At 34.4% G+C, this 23,224-nt stretch overlaps 1 protein-coding gene across 7 annotated transcripts in view; it reads left to right on the plus strand.

Moving 5' to 3' along the window:
- The first annotated feature begins 5,575 nt into the window (after positions 1–5,575).
- Positions 5,576–23,224, plus strand: part of LOC129938587 (anoctamin-8) — a 111,198-nt gene continuing 93,549 nt past the window's right edge. For 4 of the 7 annotated variants that reach the window (XM_056046242.1, XM_056046241.1, XM_056046239.1 and 1 more), the window contains exon 1: positions 5,577–6,684. In XM_056046242.1, the coding sequence (XP_055902217.1) occupies positions 6,474–6,684 (211 nt within the window). In that variant the 5' untranslated portion in view covers positions 5,577–6,473. Of the gene's footprint in view, positions 6,685–23,224 lie in introns of all 7 variants that reach the window. The other 3 variants (XM_056046237.1, XM_056046238.1, XM_056046240.1) reach the window with 1 other exon arrangement.

Genomic DNA, 23,224 nt, shown 5'->3' on the forward strand with positions numbered 1-23,224 from the left:
CTTTGTTATTTTTTTCATCGAACTGAGTACCGAGATCAAACGCCAATATACCAATTTTTGATGAATCTTAGGCCGCAAAGATACACTACATCAAAAAATTGCACGTACAGCAATTGAAAATAAATGCGTTTTACACTGTGAACTTTCTACCACAAATCTGAGCTTATTTCCTTTATTTGACAAAATTATAATGTATAATAGGAAATGTAACAAAATGTTCGAGCTTTGCCTCATGGTTTTTTTACCGTTAGTAGAATTTTGCCAAGAATGTCAAAAAATTGCTCGTACATCAAACAAAATGTTCATACACTGCTCTCTTCTCTAACAAAATGGAAACAACGGTTCTTTTTGAAATTTAAATTGTGTACTGTAATGATATTGAGAGATCTTTTTTTTTTTAATTTCGCGAAGTTTCTCATAAAAAAGTATCTCTTAAAGTAAGAAAACTGATTTAAACTAAGAAACGACGGAAAAATTACGCTAAGATGTGGTCAACTATTGGTAGACCATGGTCTACAGTTCAATATGTATTAAAAAAAATATTTGAAAAATAAAAGCTTTGAAGAGGCCCAAGGAAGAGGTCGAAAAAAAATACTAGACGCTCATATGGAACGAAAACTTGAAATTGAATCCTTTCAAAGGGATATAATGGTAGCACGGTAAAATAAAAACCCTATATTTCAAAACTCTTGAACTATGCGAATGCATACGTTTCAAAACCAGATGATTTTTGGAAGAATGTGTTATTTCTTGACGAGAGCAAGTTTCACGTCTTTGGGTCGGACGGTGTGGAAGATAAGTAAGCTTTTCCATCTATCCTATTCTTCTTTGTTCAGCCAATGCCAAAAAAAGGCGAATCTTCTCCACCCACAAATTACCGACCGATAGCAATAACGTCCCTTCTTTCTAAGGTCATGGAAATGCTGATTACTTATCAGCTTAAGAAATATCTTGAGGAACGGAAGCTTCTTAATGACCGGCAATACGGCTTTCGTAGCAATAGGTCCACTGGTGATCTCATGGTTCATCTCACCGAACAGTGGAACAGATCTTTACATCGTTTTGGAGAAAGTAAGATTATTGCACTTGATATTTCAAAGGCATTTGATAAAGTTTGGCATCTTGCTCTCTTATCGAAAATGCGTGCTTTCGGTATCGACGAATCTCTTCTTCGTTGTATTAGAAATTTTCTTTTGAACCGTTAAATACAATTTGTTTTGGACAGATTCAAGTCTGAAACTAATAAAATAAATGCTGGTGTGCCCCAGGGCTCCCTTTTTTCTCCGACCCTCTTCCTCATTTTTATAAATGATCTTCTGTCTGCTACTTCTAAACCAGTACATTGTTTAGCTGACGATAGCACTCTTAGCTTTTTATATTCGTTTCCAGACACACAACCCAGCTCTTCGGATGTGGAACTGTAACGACAAAATATGATTAGCTCATTAAATTCCGACCTACACAGCATTGTACAATATTTAATAAAAAATCGTGTGGAATTAAATGATTCGAAAACGCAATGCTGTCTTGCATCGTTAAATCGAGATAAACCCTCTTTGTCGCTATCTATGAGTGCATCAACGAAACGGAAAATATTGACATTCGGAATGTGCATCAGCAACCACCTTTTGTTGAGCGATCACATACTCGATGTTGCCAAAAATGCTGGATGTCTAGGTTTTTTGAGACGTTGCAAGAAATTTGTCTCTCCGTCTGATCTAGCTACAATCTATAAAACCTATATACGTCCGAAACTTGAATATAACTCTCATCTCTGGGCTGGTGCTCCAGTAACTTATTTAAGCCTCTTGGACAGTATTCAAAAAAAAGATTTAAAATGATTGGTAACATTAACATCATCAACTCGTTTAAATCACTCGATCACGGACGCAAGGTTTCTTGTCTCACCTTTTTTTACCGTTATTTTAACGGACTATGCTCTAGTGAAATAGCCAGTTGCATTCCTCCCCTTAAACAATTTAACCGTAATACCCGCGCTTCTAGGAATGCCCATCAGTTTACCCTTGAGCCCAACTTCGGCCGTACTATGAAGTACAGATATTCTTTTTTTAGCCGTACTACGCGAATGTGGAACGCCTTGCCACGCTCTACCTTTCCCTGTCATTGCAATGTTCAGAAATTTAAAACCAATGTACACCGACAACTCCAATCCAACCCTTCCCTCTTTTCCTAATGCTCACACTGTGTCATTGGCATATTAAAGGTATACAAAACCCTTTTATTGTTCGCTAATTATAAAAAAAAAAATGTATGGTCTAGTGAGCTATGGGGTTAACTGGTGGGGAAAATTTAGTTTTTTTAGAAACAACAATGGATTAAAAACAAATATTTACAAATTTTAAAAGTAAATTTGAAAGCCGGCGCTTTAAAAATTGTTCTTAAAGACTATTTTTAACTTGTGCAAGACAACGATCCTAAACATTCACCAAGGATAGTAAAGGAGTGGCTTCTCTATAATGTTAAATCGCAATTGCCTCATCCTCCATAATCCCCAGACCCTCATTGAGCATTTTTGAGATTATTTAGTAAGAAAGGTCCGAAAATCAAAAATAAGTAATAAAACCAGCTAAGAGCCGTTATATTGGAAGAATGGAACAAAATTTCGCCGGAAGTCGCTTCACAACTAGTTCTCTCTATGAAGAATCGCCTCCAGGATGTTATAAAAGCTAAATGTTATCACACTTGCTACTAAAACTTGCATATGCATACATAGTTAAGTTTTTTATCACGGAACGTGCAATTTTTTGACATTTGATATTCGAACAATTTTTTGAAATACAGCTCTATTCTGCTATTCACGTGGATCGCATTTTCGATTCACCCGTTCGATTCCCTTTCACACTGATTTTGCATTCTGCTATCCTAACTACATTATCCTTAACCAATTTGACAGAGGTGCATTGGTGGTCCTGGAGGTTGAGTCTGTCTCTTAGACTATTCCAAAACTCTCGGAGGTCTTCGGGTTTACGTTTTGCATTATTTTTTGCAATAACTGCATTTTGTTTTCATTACAAAAATACAGCCCTATTCTGCTTTTCTCGTGGATCGTATATTCGATTCCCTTTCAAACTGCCTTTGCATTCTGCTTTCCATCGGTTCAACTACATTATCCCAAACCAATTTGACATTTAAATAAACAGCTGTTTATGTAAAAATATTGGGAATGGTGGATAAATTGTTTTAATTCATAAAAAAAATTAAGTTTAATCAATCCACCTAAACAGAATAATTTGTGTAATTTTTGGAAATGGGCAGTATTTGACTTTTTATTCCTATTGTAAGCAGAGGAAAAGAGAATCCTCAAACAGAGAATTGTGTTGAAATGTTAAAAAGTGTCTTCCCCTAAAAATGTTAAAATCTTTCATTTATAAAAAAAATATTCTAAATTAATCAATACATTAGTTTTATCTTACATTTTGCTAAGAACAATTTAAAAACCAGACATCAAATGAAAAATCCGCTACATTTCTTATGCGGATCAGAATTATATAGAATATGTAAATGCGTTCACGTGAATAGGAGAATACAGAGCACCATTACCGACATACAGAGATTCAATTCGAATGAATAGCAGCATAGTGATAATTCAAGACAAATTCCCCCCGAGGAATAGCAGAATAGGCCAGATAGTGTAAAAGAACGAAACGACATCGGTGAGTTGGATGTATACTTCAAAAAATCTTTTATAAATTTCACTACAATTTTATTACTTCGAGGCGTTACCGCAAAATTATCGTAAACGCCAAAAATCAAATTTTACAGGGGAAGGTTTTTTTTTAAATATTTTTAAACATAAATGTCTCAGTTAGTTAACATGCATTAATAATTTTAAGATATTTAGATAGTATATTATTAAGAAAAAACACAAACAAAAAAAAATAAGTATTTAAGCTATTTATGGCACTTACATTGTTTTTGCTGTCATAATCTACGGTTATTTTGGCGTTTACGATAAGAATATCTGTTAAGATCACTATGTCCAAGATAAATAATTAGACATTTAAAAAGGGTTTTAAAAAGAAAAGTCATATTATAATTGCAAAATATATTTATTTACATTCAAGATTTGGAATAATGAGTTAGACTTATGTTTGTACATATTTAGTTATAAAATAAAATAAAGTATTTCTTTCTTCGTCCGTTTTAACTTAACACCACGTATTGTTCCATTATGGTTTTCAAACAAAATAATTATGTATAATAAAAAAAAAATAATAATGAGGTCAATCAGATTATGTACTTTACTTATATAAAATTAAGAAACATTAATTTTCTTTATCCGAATGATCTTCGTCCGTTTCAGCTAGGGCATCACGTATGGTTCCATCATGCCTCATACTTAAATACTCTTGATGGTATCTGTTAGGTATTATATTTTTATTGCATAGCTACTTTAAATCTTTGTATTTAGCTGCTGAAATTTTGAGCTCTTCTACGTATAAAGGTGTGGGTCCTTTTTGGACCGTAGCAATGTTTGCTCTCGACCTGGCCATGGAATCCATATTAATTTCGTAATTTTCACTGTCTTCAAAAGAACCCTATTTAAATTTAATAATGGGATAATTTGTATGAAATTGCACAATTCTTAGTGAATTAAAATTTATTTTAAATTTAGCTGGCAATAAAAATTGTGAATAGGACCTCCAATCCATGAAGTCTCCATAATTTAAGACATTTACAATATAGTTTTTTGGATTATGTCTGGCATTTGTAATCATAGTTGGCCATTCAGAAGGAGCCCATTGTTTTTATTGCGAACGAAACTTTCAATTGTGCTATGAATCGAGTCAACAGGCATCATGGTGTGTCCAGGTAAAAGATAAGTGACCTTTATTTCTGTAATTGTTGTTGCAGATTTCAAGAAAAGAATTAACATTGATATCATTGCACGGTTTCTATTTTGCCCAGCACAGCTATCAGAATATAGATTAACAACAGTATGAGTACCTTTTTGATCTAACATATTTAAATACTTAAAAATAACTGTAACTATTTCATTACAAATAAATGTAGTCACGATAAATTTAGCAAACGCTATAACCTTATAACGGTTCTTTTTGTGAGGGAAACATCAATCTGGATGGGTCTGTTATGGCTTAAAAACGTAGTTTCGATAAAAAACGCATTTTTGACAAAAGTGTCGCTTACGATAATTTGGCGGTAAGGGCTCGACTTATCCCCACCATTTTTCATTTTTTTTATTTTGTATAGTTTATATTTCGGTTATCATTTCCACAGCAGCTATAAATGTATAAGAATTGTTGTTTCTGTTGTAATAGAAACTTTATTTAAATCTTAATCAAGAGCAACCGCCAATCATCACACTATATCCTAGACACAAACCATTTTCCAATAATTTGAGCTCTGAACCAGCAGGTATTTAACTTTCGTTAAGAAACCAACCCCATCAAAAAATAAGTATAATATTTGGGGGATGACAAATTCGATTCGAATAGCGCAAAACCCAAATCAATAACTTTATTTTATTCTCTATTCCCTCTTTCTCTCTTTTTAGAACGACTACAAAATCCAAAAGGCCAAAGAACAAGAAGAAATGTCAGTCTGACTTCATCCTTCGAAATGTTAACATCGTGCAATTTGTATCGTCGTGTCGTCGGTCTCAGTGCTTATACTACTACTACCACTACTGCTATTTCTGTATCCTCCTTACCACCCCCGTCGTCGTAGTCGTTGTCGTCCTCATCGCCGTCGTCGTCACATCGTCTACCACCCCCGACTTCTTAAGTCGAGCCTCTTAATTTAAGTGCATTGTGTAGGATTTGTGTTTTTGTTTTTTAATAATAGAACAAAGAAAATGTTTGTTTCTCATTTAACTTTTGTTATTTAGTGAAAAATAGAAGGAAGTCGAAATATCCTACGCGGAACAACGATAGAAAAATTCAATAGAAACGCAGCGAACCTTAACACCCATTTTTGTCTTTTTCTTCTTCTTCTCCAGTGGTAGTTTTCCTTTTCCTATTTCATAGAAATATTGTTGTATAATATTTTTAAGGATAATCCCGAAAATAGACTAAGTTCTTGTTAAAAAAAAGAAAGTGATAGAATTAATAAAGAAAAGGGCGAGAACCTTGATAAAAATAAAATAAAAACAAACAAAAAGATGTGTCCTATTTTTCCAGTAAGTGCAAGAAGTGTCCCTTTTATATAATAGCCTCTGCCTCTGCCTCTGAATCGCACATGAAAATAAAAACCGCCCCCCGACTACTTAAAAAAAGAATCATAAGCAAATTCGTATCGTTATCCCTATTTCCATATAAAATAACACGCTAAGATCCAAAAGTGGAAGTCCGTCTTTCGTTTGTTGTTGTTGTCATTGTTGTTTGTTCCTTGGTAACGTCACAGTAACAGTCACAGTTACAGCATTAAAAAATGTGCTAAGTGCAACGAAATTGAAATAAAAATATAAGAATACAAAAATAAAGAAAGAAAAAATGAATAAAAGTTCCGAAAATTTGATTCACGGTGTTGGTGTTGGAGTCGGAGGAGCAGGTGAATTATCCTCAGAGAGGCAATCTTCAGAGGACGTTCATGAGTCAGATGCCGGCTTGGAGGATTTCACAGACGATACAAACAATTTTGAATCGAATCTCCGAAGGCGCAAGGGGAAAATAATATCATGTGCCAAGGAGACAATTGAAAATGGTGAGTGCTAAAAAATAAATAAAACAAAATATACAAGGGCTGATTGAAGGGTTTTAAAGGGTTAAATTTATAAATTTATTAATAAAATATATTAAAAATATATCAGGAAAAAGAAAGAGAGAGTCACAGGAGAGCAGCATTGGTTTAGTTTTGGTCTTGAGTGTAGGAACATTTTTGAGAGAGGAAGTGCGAAAAAGTTATGCAATGAAATTTCTCTCACAGCTCAGTTCGAACGTTCGTCGTGGTGATTTTACGGAGTGGTTAGGGGTTGAAGGTTGATTTTGAAGGAAAAACGTGTTCTTTTTGCGTATTTTTTTTTTTTTTTTTTTTGAACAGTGGTGACACCTCCTCTTTTACAAATTTTTGTGGCAAATACTTTCATATTTTTTCATGGGTGCAATTGTAATCACTGTCGCGACATAAGTAATAATCTGATAGCTTTTTATTTTGTTTGAGAGGTTTTTGAATAAATAATAAAAATGTCAGGGAAAATAAAAAAAAACGTATTTGCATCACTAGGGCGTTAGGGTAAGTGGTGACTCTGGCATGGTGTGATATCGATTGCTCTAACTTTGTATATTGACTACGATTATGATGGTTATAGACAAGTACTGGCAATTGAGCGATGGGGTTTTCAAAATTTAAACTAAGTTTTTTTTTCCAACGAATCATTTCGGCAAAAAATAATTATTAGCAATCCTACTTGAATTACCTGAATGGTAGGTTGCACTTGAATAGGATTGTAATAACAGATTTCATGGATAAATAATTTACAGTTTTTTTGTTGTTGTTGCAAGGGAAAAAGTAAATAAATAACTGGAAATGCAGAAGCGTGTAGTGTGGAATGTTCCTTCAAACGGTTCTTGGTTTTGGGATGAATAACCACTTTTAGCAATCTAATTTGGTAATAAGACTTATTTATTTACTTCATTACGTTGAATACTAACGCTAAGTAAACAATCATTAGCTTTAACTTAATCAAAGATTAGGTAAACGTAAAGATAAGATTTTTAATAATGAGAGAAAAAATTGATTTTAAAACTATCGGAATTTAAAAGAATATTATTTTCATTATACTGCCGGTAATATTAGAATAGCCTCACACACACTTTATCTAAAAATTAAATTGTACGTAAAAGTATAAAAATGGTTATTGAGTTCAAATGTTGAATGTAGAAATAATCGGGAGCAGTCCAAAAATATTTCCATTTCGCAGGTGTAGATTCGAAGACCTTTTGGACCGGACATTGGTTTCCATACGCTCTACGTGATTCAGCTATCTTAGTCGTTGGACTTTTACCCTTCTGGCTAAGTCTACGTCGCTGTACAGCCCGTACAGTTCGTCGTTCTATATTCTCCTCCACTCCCTTTCTATGCATACGGGACCGTAGATCAGACGAAGAACTTTTCTCTCGAAACGACCCAAGGTGCTTTCATCCGCTTTTGTCAAAGTCCATGCTTCTGCACCGTATACGGGGGGCGGAGATGATAAGAGTCTTTTAGCGACAATTTGGTCCTTCGAGGGAGGACTACGCTACTCAATTGCTTTCTAAGCCCAAAGAAACAGTGGTTACCAAGAGTTATTCTTCGTTTGATCTCAGCGTTAATAGCGGAGACTAGGTAGACGAAGTCCTTGACTACCTCATAGCTACGTCTGTCGATGGTGACGTTTTGACCAAGACGTCGGGGTTGTAGGTCCTTTCTTGACGACAGCATGTACTTTGTTTTGCCCTTAAACCCATTTTTGCCGCCTCTGCCTCAATACTCTCAAAAGCCCCATTGACATCACGCTGAGTTCTTCCGATTATGTCAAAGTTATCAGCATATGCTAGTAATTGATTTTTGAAAGATAGTGCCTCTAGTGTTGACGTATGAGCTCTGTACTATTCTTTCAAGTACGTACGATGCTAAAAAAATGCATGACAGCGCATCACCTTGTCTAAAACCTTTTTTGACATCGAAAGATTCTGTTAAGTTGTTTCCAACCTTTATGGAGTAGCGTGAATTCTCTATGGTGATCCTGTACAAACAGACGAGTTTGGCAGGAATGCCAAAACTAGACATGGCTCTTTACAGCTAGTCCCTGTAGACACAGTTCGTGCATGCTCATAACCAAATTATTTCCAGCCTCTTTGAAGAGCTCAGCATTGAAGCCATCTGCTCCAGCGACTTTGTAAGAGTTCAGCTTAGATATGGTTATCTGTACGTCGTCTAAGCCGGGATGAAGGGATTGATGGTTTTCGTCGTCTATGTTGAATAGATCATCCTGCCTGACAGCAGAATTCGGTTCGTCGTCGCCGTTATACAGCCTGCAGAAGTGGTCCTTAAATATTCTCAGCATTGACTGCGGTTCCACTATGATGTTTAAATTTTCGTCCTTGAAGCCTTCGGTTCTAGGTTTATCGAATTGTGAATTTCACAAAACTTTCTCATAAAACTTTCGAACTTCATTCCTGCTCGCCCTTCTATCCAGCACCGCTTTGCGTGCCTGTTTTTTGACTGCATTTGCCTGCCCACATACTTCATCAAACCAGGGGTTCCTTGTTGGTGGGTGCTTGAAACCCAGCATGTCAGAGGCGGCTTCTCTGATTGCATCTTGGCAATATTGCCACTGGTTTTTGATCTCTTGCGGTTGTAGCCGTTCGACGATGTTCCTTCTTTCAGCATCTCCTCCTTGTTTTGCCTCAGGTCTGGAAAACCGAAGTGCTACTTTGGAAATTCATTTTACAGTTTACAAACCCATACTCCTCCAATACAATGCAATAATGGCAATCTAAGAACAACTTTTCTTATGAAAATATACACTTTTCTCCAATTGTTTGATACCATCAGTATGCCATGCCATGTTGTACCTCATTGTTTAGAGGTTATTTTAATCAGGTGATTATTTATAGTCATTCGGATCACTTCCAATTAGACATTAAATCTGATCTTGTTCAGAGAGTATGTTGAGTTGAAGACTTTATTTGAAACAATGGTGGAAATACACCCTATATATTCTTCGAGCTCCAAAGCGAAGTCCTTGCTCATGTATGCTTAAACTTACAGGTTTTACTTTTGCGGCGCCGCGCCTACGTCCTGTTGAAACCAAATGTCCTCCAAGTCCATATCATCCATTTGGGGCCAAAAATATTTGGTTATCGTTGAATGGTAGCGATCCCCATTCACTTCACAGTAACGTGCCGGTCTTGATAATCACGAAAGAAGTACTGCCTATGAAGCAGCCGGCCCATAAACCACACCAAACCGTAATATTTACGGGATGCAATGATGAGTCATGGAGTAGGTATGGATCGCTGCCTGACTAATACCGCATACTTTGACGCTTCTGGAGGATAAGCGGTTTCAGTTCTTGCCTCAATTTAATCTTGTAAGGATGTAGGCCAATATATTTTCGCAAAATTCGCCACAACGACGTTACATAAATGCCCAACGCTTGAGAACGAAGACGTGTGAGACACACGTTTGGGCTTTCTGTAACTGAAGCCTCCGCGGCAGCAATATTAGCCGCACTACGGGCACTTATTTGACTCTCTGGCACTGAAATATTTTGTACTGTGCCTTTGGATTCGAATTTTTTCACAAGACGCCCATTTTTTGATCTGCTAGGAATATTATTATGACCATAAATTGGTAGTAGCGCTCTTAAGGTTGAGACCACTGAATGCGAAATTCGGTTGGAAACTTTAATAATTTCGACTCGTTGTTAGCTCGTATATCAATTTATCATGAAATGGCAAACCTTACTAAAGAGAAATGTCAAAAAATCGGCAACAAATATTACGTCGTTTGCTGTCACTGTCGCCCTATTTTTGTAGCGTCCATCCCTGTTTAAAAACCCTGTAATTTACAGTCCGTTAGGAAATTAACTGTTCGAAATTTTTTTTTTACGTTATAAGCGTACATCAATGTCATACAATTTCTTAAGATAAAGGGAAGCTCGTTTTTAAATAACAACGGACCAATTTGGCTACCTTGACGTATACTAGAAGTAAGGAGTAACTAATTATAACGATAATTTGTTAAGATAACACTATAATGTCTATCAGTATGGTAAAATGATGCCTCAGCTATTAATCTGTCATGTAGTTTGATTTGCTGTAATATTCTTACAAATTTTCTTTATGGCAACTTATTGGTTTTTCTCGAAAGCATCAATACAAAATGTTTTAAATTCAATTAGATTTGTAACAGTAGATTTTCTTTTTACAAATCCATATTCATTATTTCAGAAAAAAAGGAACAATTAGAGGAATTAAAGTCACCATAAATTAAGTATTTGCAACAAACTCTTCGAATAATTAACAAATACATTTATGATTTATCGGTAAAGACCATAATTAAGATCAGCACGTTGTTGGCTATATTTTACCCAGGCCTCAATAAATGTACAGGTAAAGGTATTGTGAAATCGATCCAACCGATTATTTCTTTGAAATGTTGATTATTTTTATAATAAATGTGAATTCATAGTACCAAAAAGACCAACTCAGTAAAAATAAAAGACCAACAGTAGAAATTGCTACCAATAATTTAATATTTCTTTAAATTAGCCCAACAGGTGTTGACTTAAATATTCTAATAAATATTGTTTTTGTAAAGACAATTCATTAGAGTGGCCATTTCCATCAATATAAATTATTTTATTCGAACTTGTTGCGGCAGCTCCTTATGAGAAAAAACAATTGTAATACGGAAAGGGTTAATTGATATAAAGAAAATAAAAATGTATTAACTTGTTTAGTGATATCATTCAAAGTACGTCTGATTCTTGGCCTGTCATATGGCCTTGCCTATGACCCTACATTGTGCAGCTCTTCTGTGCTATGGAATCACAGAAAATTGCTTTTTTGGCTTCATTGACTAAGTGCCTCCATTGCCATTAGCTTCAGGTTCGAATTGTGGCTGGTATCTGTCGATGAAGCCAATGCAATGGTGTGCCAAACTTACGCTTGAAGTTTTTTTTTTCCAAAGTGTTTCAGCAACGAAGTGTTGTCAACCGCATAGTTCTGAAAAAAAAAAGATAGAAAACAGGAACTACATATGGAACTTGAAACAAATGAAGGCAGACAAATGCTAACATAACAATTCTAATGACGAATTAAATTGCTTCAATTGTTTGATTGTAACCTTATTTGTAGGAAATACTTCCAGAAAATCGAAATACTTTTTACTCCTACTGGCAGCTTGGCATTGTTTTTTCTAAATTTTTCACAATTTCTGCTGAAAGTGGAATGCAGATTTGACCATTTGCTTTGTATAGGTTCAGATGACATTAAGGACTTGAAAGTAAGAAAAGTTTCTAGTATATGCTTTGGCAGCTGCTAAAAAAAGTTAGTCAAGAAAAATCTCCCCTTCTATCAAGTCAAGTCTATTTAGGATCATGGTATTATTATTCAACTGAAAGTTTATCTTCATAACTCTAGTTTATTTATTTGTAATCAAAGATGTTGTATTAAAGTTTTGAGCTTGCAATTAATGGCATTTGATCTTTGGCCTTGGTCTAAGAAAAGTTAGTCAAGAAAGATCTCCCCTTCTATCAAGCCAAGTCTACTTAGGATCATGGTATTATTATTCAATTGAAAGTTTATCTTCATAACCCTATTCTATTTATTTGTAAACAAAAATGTTGTATTAAAGTTTATAGTTTGAAATTAATGTCATTTGAAGAATTAACTAGCTGCCTTGTCCTTGACTGCAAATCAGGCAGGGATTTAAACTAGGGCTCTGGCACGAGAGTCCTACGCTTTACCACTCACCCCAAGAATTCTACTTGGCCTGAGATTGTGGTTGGTGTGGAAAAGTTTGTTGAGTTTTTTACATCTTTAGTATTTTGTAGGTCTTGTTGCACTGGAGTTTCAACGATCGTGAAATATTAAGCTTTATAACACTTTTGTATGATTTTTTTAAATGTCCATATAAATGTTCCGGTCGATAATGCCGTCGGTGAAAACCAACTCATCCACACCTGCAGAAGCCACGTAGCCCCACATATCTTCTTCTTCGATATCATGCTGAGCTATAGGTATCACGTTTATTTTGTGTAGATCTGTGTTAGACTTTCTGTACAAGGTTCAAGAGCCTGTAAAACATTAAATCTAACCTCTACGGAAAGGACAATGTCATGCTATAAACTCTTTGATTTGCTTTTGTCTTGTAAGCTCGATTGTTGTAACCGGCCTCGTAAAGCAATCCCCTTACCGTCTTGGGATGAACTTTTTTTCCAAATGCTCGTCCCTTCTCAGCAGCAATTTAGTTGGTATAGTTTTTGGATTTGTTTTCACTCCCGAAAGCTCCAAATTGTGAATCGACTTCTATTCATGTTTCAGATTTATTGTTTGTAATAAAATAAATCAATTATTTTTGCCTATATAACACGATAAATCGTAAATTGGATATCCCGATAAATTGAAAACTAAAAATCAACTGATCTAATCTGATAAAATTTTCTCATCTGTCAAAATACACCTTTGATAGCTCTGAATTTTAAGATGCAAGTTTAAAGTTTGTATTGTGCAGAAAAATCTTGATCTGTCAAATTGATTTCTGTCAAACTAAGCAAGTTTTGTTTGCCAAATGGAATGCCAATTAAACACATACATTACATTTGGATAGACTCATCAGGCGCCTACATTTTGAATGTCACATATCTTCAATAACACTTCAGGATTTAAGGACAATGGCATCAAATTATATTACTATACAGTGCATGAGAACAATAACGATTGAAATTGATAATTCTGTTTGCAACAAAAGCACTTAAATAATTACTATATCTACTGGGACATGCTATTAATGAAATATATGGAAATAGTTAAGTTTTGTTTTTTCGTTTTAATTTATTTTATGAAATAGCCTGAAGTTATGATGGCAAAATAACGTAATTTTCTGCGTCAAGTCAAGCATGATTTACCATCAGGCCACAAGCCATTGCAAATGAAATAATACAAACAAAATACATGTGATGCCTTTTCTGCCATTTTCATTTCGTGTTATTATTATTAAAATTGATAGCTTCATAATTTTTCATTCAAACTTCATTTAATAACTTTTTCATTCATGGCATGACCACACGCATATGCCATGCATTGACTTGACTTGCCTTGACTATGGGTAGGAAAAGTTAGTTAGGTATACGATGTTTAGAAAACTTTGAAAGCAGTACAAGTTCCATTAAAATATGTTCATAAAATTTTGAAGTACATATCCATATCTAAATATACAGTTCTAATTATTAAATTTTACATTTATCTACTTATACCCGTACGTCTCTTACCGCGTCATATCGCCACCATCTATGCTCATCTATTTTTCTCTCTCGACAGATATTATAGTTTTAACAGCATTAAAAGCTAAGTGCAAATATGTTTGAAAAACCTAATAGCCCTCTATAGATTCCTTTCACTCCTCTAATCGACTCCTCTATTTTGATGTTGGTACGAGTTGTTACTTGCTATCCTTGGTTTTCTGTAGTTATAGCTCTACCTATGAATATTTTGATTGAGAATATTCAACCAACCCATATCCTTCCAATTCCAGTACCTTGTTAGGAGGTTTCGGAATGATCTAATCCAAGTGGAATTCGATAGGTTCCTACATAATACAGACATGATGATGACTGTGAGAAATTCTTCATAACTACGAATATATGTATGTATATGTAGAAATACGAGTACTTTGGGTAGGACTGGGAAGTGGGCACTTTATTCGTCCTGTCTGTCGACATGACAGTTGCGTAGTGCATCGCCATCGTCCGTCGGTCTCAGTCGTTTGTGCTGACTACAAAATGACCAAACCATAATGAAATTCCATTATTATTCTCGGATATGAGTTCGGAAGGAGTCTAACGTAGGTATGATGAAAATAAGGTTCAAAGCTTTGTAGGAAAAAATAAAATGAAATAAAATAAAAATTAATCGACTACCAATACCGCGCCTTTTGAGAATAAATAAATATTTTATGGAAAATTGCATTAAAATAAAAGAAGACCCATGCAACTACCTTACCTACTAACAACCTCATATCATAAGAGAATGGTTTTAGTTTTATAGCGTGAGGCAATTTTGACCTTTCCATTTTTGTTTTCATTACTTTTTCCGGAGCGAAGATTGGTTTAAAGGTCAATGTAGTATAATAAATAGTTTATTATCGTACCGTAAAAAGACTACATCTAACACAACACTAGACAGATATAAAATTAAGGTGGTTAATGAATGACTGGAACTGTTTGGCTTTGATATCCGGTGCGAGATAAAACTTTGGTTTGGGGCCTAAAATGTCCCTCGGTAAGAAACATAATATTAATGTTATTCCTTTAGGGCTAAATCGCATATTCTAGAAGATTATAACGCTCTAGACTATTTTGTTAAGGACGATTTTTGATGTCATCTTGAATTTTGTGAAGAAGGTTAAAGGTTTTCCAATAAGGACTTGACAACTTGCCCAATTGGAGAACGGATGCGAGTACGGTGCATCCACCATCGTCTTCATTTAAGCTTGATCTAGTATGTTTTCCAATAATCCTTACGCAAAATACGCCATTATGTGGTCTGAGAAAGCCGCTGCTGCCGCCGTGAAATTCACTGATTTGGATGGTGTTACAGACCAGACGGACGCCTGAACCGCAGTGACATTTTTGACACACCCGTTGTCTTACTTACATGATAATATCACACAACGAATACGTAGTTTAACATTTGTGCACTAAACTTGTAATTGGCTGTCCACTAGATCGAGGACTGAGATCAAAAATTGGAATTAACGCTCTCAAAGGTGCGGTTGACGACTCCGAATATCGGTAGAAAATGTGTGGACATTTTTCTCGTACGTATACCATTGACAACTGGGGCCTAGTGACTTACGACTCTCAATCATTCCTGAATTAAGAATCAAGAATTACTCTTCGAGGATTTGTCTGTTGGACTGTCATGCCAGGCGTCTTGGGTTCGATCCCTGCCTATGCCATCTAAAGTTTTTTTCACAGGTACTGCCTCTTGGGAAGAGTTGACAAATCCTCAAAAAAAAGTATGTATACATTACCATGGTAAAAATAAGGTGACGCAACAGTCAGTAGGGAACTAGTGCCTCGTGAGCTACAACTCGGAATCCAAATGGCAAATTTTCCGGTTGCCCAAATTTTCGATGACGGTGCTATGCCGTTTATGTACCGAATTATCTCATCCAGTTCTTGAAATGTTACTGGTGATGTCAAATTGCATGATCTCGGCGGCCAATTAACATCGCCACCAGTAAAATAACACGGCCATTGAATTTGTCGCAGAACAGAGCTATTGTTTCGTTAGCTGTGTAGCAAGTGGCACCGTTCTTTTAAAATCACATATAGTTCACATCCATATCTACTTAATCAGGCCATAAAAAGTTCGTTACCATCTCACGATAGCGAACACTATTCACAGTAACTTTCTGATCGGCCTCGTTTTGAAAAAATACGTTCCGATGACGATGATAGCCCATTAACTCCACCAAACAGTCACTCCTTGTGGGAACATTGATTTTTCTTCTTACATTATCATATGCCGCAATTCAGCTTATTTTCAAGTTCACTGAGGTGAAAATGTGCCTCATCCATCACATTCCTTCGAAAAATGATCATCCACTTTTGCCATTGCTTGACACCATTCTGCGCGCTGACTACGCTTGAAATGGTCAACAGGCTTTAGTGCTTGAGTCAATTGAACCTTGTAAGCGTGTAAATACAAGAACCCGGTTTGCTCAAATTTGGCAAGATTTTTACGATTATGAGCGCATTTGGACGATTAAATTGACTGAAAATAGTTTCCATAGTTAAAATCGAATTAGTCCGAAATTGAGAAATGTCAAATAAAATGGAAATAATAACTTGACGTTTAGGTGTGGTTCACATTCAACATCGGCCCTTTGAATTAAACCACCCTTTACAATTGGCTGAAGCAACTACAAAATTAGGTGAAAATTCCCCTCCAACCGGCGGGCGGCGCGCGGCGTAGTGTACAAACTTCGGCAAAAAAGTTAGTGGGCATTGATTTTGACGTTTCACTACCAGACGCTCGTTAACTACACAAAAAAGCAAAACGAAATTAATGAAATAATATCTTAAATTTGATTTTATTGAATTTAAAAACAAAAAAGATTATTTAAAGTTCTTAAAAACCGAATGTTTCTTATTTTATATATTTGCATTTGTCATTAATATGACAGTTCCAAATTGACTAGCTTTGTCGTGCAATTTTGCATTCACAAAGTTAGTGGAATTTTGACCACCTACTTAATTAAGCTAGCTTAATGAATGCTCCAATTGACAATGACAATTCGATGATTAGTGTCAGGTGGTAAAATCATAATTGGTAAGCCAAAAACACTAATATCAACTACTAAAAAGTGCTGAGAAATTCCAGCCCATACTCGTACTCTTAAATAAGCACCAACATTCTTTGAATTTGGCCCAGAGTTGAATGAATAAGTCGAAAGAGGATCTGAACTAGTTCCTTGAATGAAATTGTCGATCCAAAAGCATATCTGTACTGAGAAATATTAATTGTCAGTTAAATTTTGGAAATTAATTTGGGAATGATTTTTAAGCAGAAACTGCCTCAGTGTTTCCCTTGTGAATTAAGTTATATGTAGTTATCTTTGCCTATAGAAAACTTTACAAACCTGTCAACGAAAAGTGATATTTGGAGAATTTAATTTTTCGAGACTTAACCCTCCTATCAAATCAATACAATTTGTATATGTCAATATGTTCTATATGATTTTTGATTTATAGAATGAAAAACAAAAATCAAATAAATGCTTGATTTTCATCTTCTGAAGTCCATCAAGCTTAAAGCATTTATAAGTGGAAATTTGACATCTATACTTTCGTTCGACCGACAAGAAAGAACTCAAAAACAATGACAGCAAAAAGACCCTTTTCTTATCGTGTTCAATTGAACATGAAAAGTTCAAAGCTCGAACATATGTATAGGGCTTGGGCACAATTAATGTCATTGAGAGTTATGGGAAACTGTTATTGAAAATCAGTAAAATGTATGAGTAATGATAATGGCATTTTATTTTCATAGCATACTTGCAGGTGTTACTACAATATGACCCCTCTAGAAATACTGTGATTATTTCATTACTTCTCGTTTCAATTATATTGCAGACCTTAAGCTGTTTTATTCGTATAATAGTTTTGGCGGGAATGTTTCTACTAAAAAGATGTACATTGTACATATCGCTTGAAATTTATGTTTGCTTGATATTTTACGAACACTTTTCGGACAACTTTAAAAGTTTGATTTTTCAAGTGTTTCCAAAACCTGTAGTGTCATCCATATTGTGAATAAAGCGGTTGGAAATTTAAAATTTGAATTTTTCAATTTTGATTTGAATAAACATAATATATATACATATATACATTGTGAATTAGAATTAATAGTTTAATTTTGTTGGAGCTATGCTCCTTATGAGAAATTTGATGTGGCTAAAAGAAAACTGTCCTTTTTAAAGTTTGACAATTCTATAAAGTCTAAAGCCACGAAATATCTTCCAAAAATAAATGAGGTTGAAAGAATTTAATTAAATTAATTTAAATCTTCAGCTAATAAATTTGAAAAATCCCTTGAAAAAGCTGGAAAATAGCCAGCGAAACGTCGGGTAACAGAAGATGAATTAGTTTTTTATTAATTCCATCAAGAATATTGATCATTAAAGCCCAATCAAACAAACATTATATGTATATTGAACAAAATTTTGCTGTGGACAAAATATCTATTTTTGAAATAGTACTATAAGTACTCAGACTTAAAAACAAAAACACCAACATTTAAAGACGTTCAAATTTATTTATACATTATTATTTTTATATTTCAAACAAAACGTATTGTTTAAATGTTATCAACAAATTAGAAACTCTTGTTCAATTAAGAACCTCGAGAGCAAGTTATTGTTTTGATAACTATATGATAAGGCGTTTGCTTGCAGTGGTTTAGGTTTTGAACATAAGTTTTGAAGGTTCTGGTTCAATGGCGCTGGTCAATATTAAGCCACTGATTTGCCAGATACTTAAACTAGCTTATGTAACTATCAGTGCCTTTATAAACAAATACCGTTTTATTAATAGGAATTTGACAACTTCGATTTTTATTTGTGAACGCACCCTTTTACTTATAACGGAATTGTCATTTTCAATTTATTTAGTAAAATAAATATTTTCATCAAGGTAAAGTAGACGAACAAGCAACGTCTGCTAAAATGTTTTACCGAAATTAGGAGTTGTTGGCCCCAATTTTAAGAGGTTTAATTCCGATTTTCGGTTGTAGTTCGTAGGAAGGCAATGAAAAATTTAGTGAGTGAGTCTACAGATTCGTTGTGTGATGTTGTCTTGTCAGACAAGTGGTTGGTTGAAATGTCAGAAACATCGCTGTTGTTCAAGCGTATGTAGAAAACTATCCAAACTATTCAACTTAACGGAGGCGGTGTTCTCAAGAATTGGACATCACTTAGACCACAATATGGAGTATTTTTTTTAAGGATCTTGGTTTACACCCATAGAAGATCGAGCTAACTCGAGAATTGAAGCCGGTGGACCATTTGAAAATGTCAAGTCTACATTGGAAAACTGTTTACAAACTATACAATAATGGTTTGCGTTATGTGAACATGTTAATGTAGGAGAGTGGGGCTTAAAGTAACACTTTATACGAAAACCTCTGTAGATCCTAATATTTTAAAAATAAGTCTGCCAAAACTTTTTTAAATTTAAAAACAATGTTTCAGCTACAAGATCCACACACAAATTTAAACAAAGAATGCTCGAAAGATGTCAAGATATTACATTGAAAAAAATAACGTGTTGTTTCAACTTACCCCCACATGGGGCTAGTTGTAACATTAGTAGGGGTAAGTTGTAACACGAATTATAAAAAACTAAGAAATATTTTTAATGAACATTATTATTTTATTAAAATCTTATAAAAAACATAACTCTTAATTTAATTATATAAAACTGATGCTAAGGAAAATATATTATTTAAATATGTTTTGTAATAAAGCAGCCCTAGTTTTAATTAAAAAAAAATAAATTCAAAACAAAAAAATAAAAAATCACAATTCATTCATCAAAATATGTATATAGGACTAGGAAGAAGAATCTTTATCCGTGTCACAGTTGAGGCATACGTATACACGAAGAGATCTTTTTACGCACTTGGTGGGGGCAATTTTCCCCTGGCAAGCTTTCAGAAAATGCCCCACAATAAACGAGATACAAACTTTGTTGGTCATTATCATCTTCTATTGGAGAGGCTTCCTACCTTTTTCTTCAACTGTTATTTTTGTTTTTTCCTAGACCCCTTTTTAGCTGCGTTCTTGGTTCTTTTTTTTTGGCCAGAACTTTGTTTCTTTCCTCCAAAATGGCTGCTTTCTCGGGTATATCCGTCAAAATTGCCGTTTTTCTAACCATACGAGTTATATTTTTTTTTCGCTGCCCTGCCTTTAGTAAAGGCCTTATATGATCGGGTGGGAAATTATTTATTTGTAGTTCGAATCCGGATGGTCCCGGTGAACATGTAGGTATCGGAACAGGGTCCAATGATAAAACAGGTTCAGTAACTGAAGACTGTGCCACTGCAGGTAATGTTTGGTCAGGTTGCTCCTCGTAAATGGCTCCTACTGTTTCAGCTTGTTGTTCCACACAAGGAAGTGTGTTATCAGATTCTGTTGGATTTGGCCGATTAGTTACAAACGCCGACAAGAAATCATGATCCTGAAAAATGTATTCGTTCAAGGGAACGATTCCAGTCTTCTTAAATCCATTTTGTATGTTTGTCGGATTCAGGGCTAAGGGCAGAGCTTTGCTTACGATTGACGGAATATCATGCACTGTCATTGCTTTCTGGAGTTATTTCGCATCCAGGCATCTTGCGCGATCACAACGATCAGTAAAAGAAGAATCGGGGGTAAGTTTTAAAATGTTACTATTTACCCCGCAAAAACGTTACAACTTGCCTCACCATGAAATTTCGCACAAAGAAATTAATATACAAAAAACCGAATATCACACATATATAAGATATACATACAAAAACAACAAAAACTATGATGGATGTTTAAAAAAACAACCACCACGCTGTCTCTTCTGTGTGAACAGGAAGTCCAAAAATACAAACAAAAAAAAAGTTAGAAACCTGCTGTTTTTTGGGACCACACATAGAACTTTTCTCGTTGACGTCCAATTGACAACTGTAGTAGTGACGCTGATAGATATGGAAAGGATGCACATTTTTCTCCTTTACGCGATTCTTAATTTTAAGGGGAACCCTATTGTTTTTAGCTGTTACTTCTTACCCCTGTTACTTTAAGCCCCACTCTCCCCTAGTAGTCTACAAGTCCTTCTTGAAGATTTTATTTTGTGTCAATTTGTTTGGTTAAAACTCTGAAATCGATTATCATCCTTACACAGTCGTATTTTCTTGATTTTGATAGTCAACTATGAAAAATCAGCTTACACAATTTCACACCTGGTCTGAATTTCGCTATTTTTTACTAGAATTTTTTGATCAATTATTCTGGCAAATATTCAATTATATTAACTTTCAAATATAAAAACTGTACTACTACGTTTTTTTTGGCAATTTCTCACTGTACTATACATAACATAAAAACATGGCTATTGTGTAAAATTATAAGTTTACACAAGCAAGAACGCCCTTTTAATTCATTTCGTTGAATGTTGTGTAATTGAATCAGCTGTTCTTTAAACGTCAAAAAAAAACAAATTTGTTTGCGATTTGTTTATTTCGTTTTGTAAAAATTCGTAGCAAATTTTATAAAGTTAATATTTAAATATGTCAAAAATAAGCAACAAAAAGAAATGTACATATTCAATTATTCGGTCTAAACTATAGTTTTCTTCAAAAACCTAATTTGAAAAGTCACAATGACGTTTGGATAAATTTTACAGAAAAATTTGAATAATATTATCCATCTTATCCACCTGGAGAATTTTAACCAAATCTGACAGTTAATTTACCAAATGGTAAACTTATCCAGTGTTCTATATCCTTGCATGAATACCCTTGATATAAACTACTCCTTAAAGTTGCCAAGAAAGACAATTTCAATAGGGGTAAATTTAAACTAACAGAAGTATATACTTATGTACAATAGTTCGAGCTCAAAAGCTTTAACCGACGACGAATTTTCAACCATTAAGAAAAACTAATTATTTATAACGAATTCTTTTTTCTGGAAAAATCCGTTGTGCACAATGTTGATACTCAAGGTTAAAGAAAAATAAGTTTTCCTGTTCATTGTTGAACTCAAAATAATTCGTATTTTATGTTGCACTCAAATTATTTCGAAAGGACTTTGCTTTATTACTACATCAACGCAACAATCATCAGAGTCCATAAAGATATTAAAATTGACAACAAAACAGATGTACAATACATATAATAACAAAATCCCCATCAATTATTTTTATATCCCTCTCGAATATCCACGTAAAACCAAAAATAACCTTCAATATTGTTGCTGTCACTTCACTTTAGGTGGCACCACCGTTATCGGTACATTAAGCTCAATCATGAACTCGCTTTCTCCAAAAAGGATTATCTACTTGTGTAACCCTCTCTATATAATGCTGTACTTGGAAGCTTGGGTTCATAATATTATGTATATTAGTGACAAAATCGTGACGAAATTTTACGACACCTACATACAACTCTACCACCGTGTGCAATGGATTTGGTGTTTCCTTTTATAGCTCTCAAAGAGTATCGATGTCGAGAATTGAAAACGTTTTTTTTTTCTCTGCACTAATCCGAAATATTCACACTTGACCTTTTTCTCCTCGTTAAACGTCGTCCATTGAAGTTTTTATATTTTTAAATTCAGTGAGAAAGTGTAACCATTAGGGTTTAGTACTTGTAGTGTAAATAATTTGCAATTCTCGACTTCTTTGATGGGAATTAGAGGTTGCTATTCGGTGCTTTGGCACCTCGATTTATTTTTATTTTATTCCTCAATCCTCACATAACAAACTAACGAACTCTGTGAGAGTCCTTGATCCTGATGTTGATGTTGATGTGAAGGTGTGATTGTAATTCTTTGTGAGTATATTATAATATGGAAAGGGATAAAGATTAATAGCATCAAAGTTAGACCACTCTCGCTTATCATACTCTAGAGTGACATTGGATAAGCAGACTATAAAGTCCTCTTCTTCACTCCGGTCGGTATTTCGATAAGGCTTCACTTGAACAGACACCATAATATTTTGTGATGGATGTACATAGCTTGTGCTGATGAAGGTTGGGAAATGTCTTATTTAAACAAATTGAATCAAGTCTTAATTAAAAATGGTGTTTAAGTTACATATGTATTTATGTATATTGTATACAAAAAGAACCATATAAAATAAACATTTTTGAAGTATTTAAAAAACATTTCAGAAACAGAAAAACACTACTGAAATGATTTTTTTTATCGAATGGCAAACATTTCAAAATTGTTTTTTTTTTTTGAACTATGGAATGTGTCTTTGGTGTGGACA

Source organism: Eupeodes corollae, chromosome 1 (genome assembly GCF_945859685.1).
Source record: "Eupeodes corollae chromosome 1, idEupCoro1.1, whole genome shotgun sequence".
Lineage (NCBI taxonomy): Eukaryota > Metazoa > Arthropoda > Insecta > Diptera > Syrphidae > Eupeodes > Eupeodes corollae.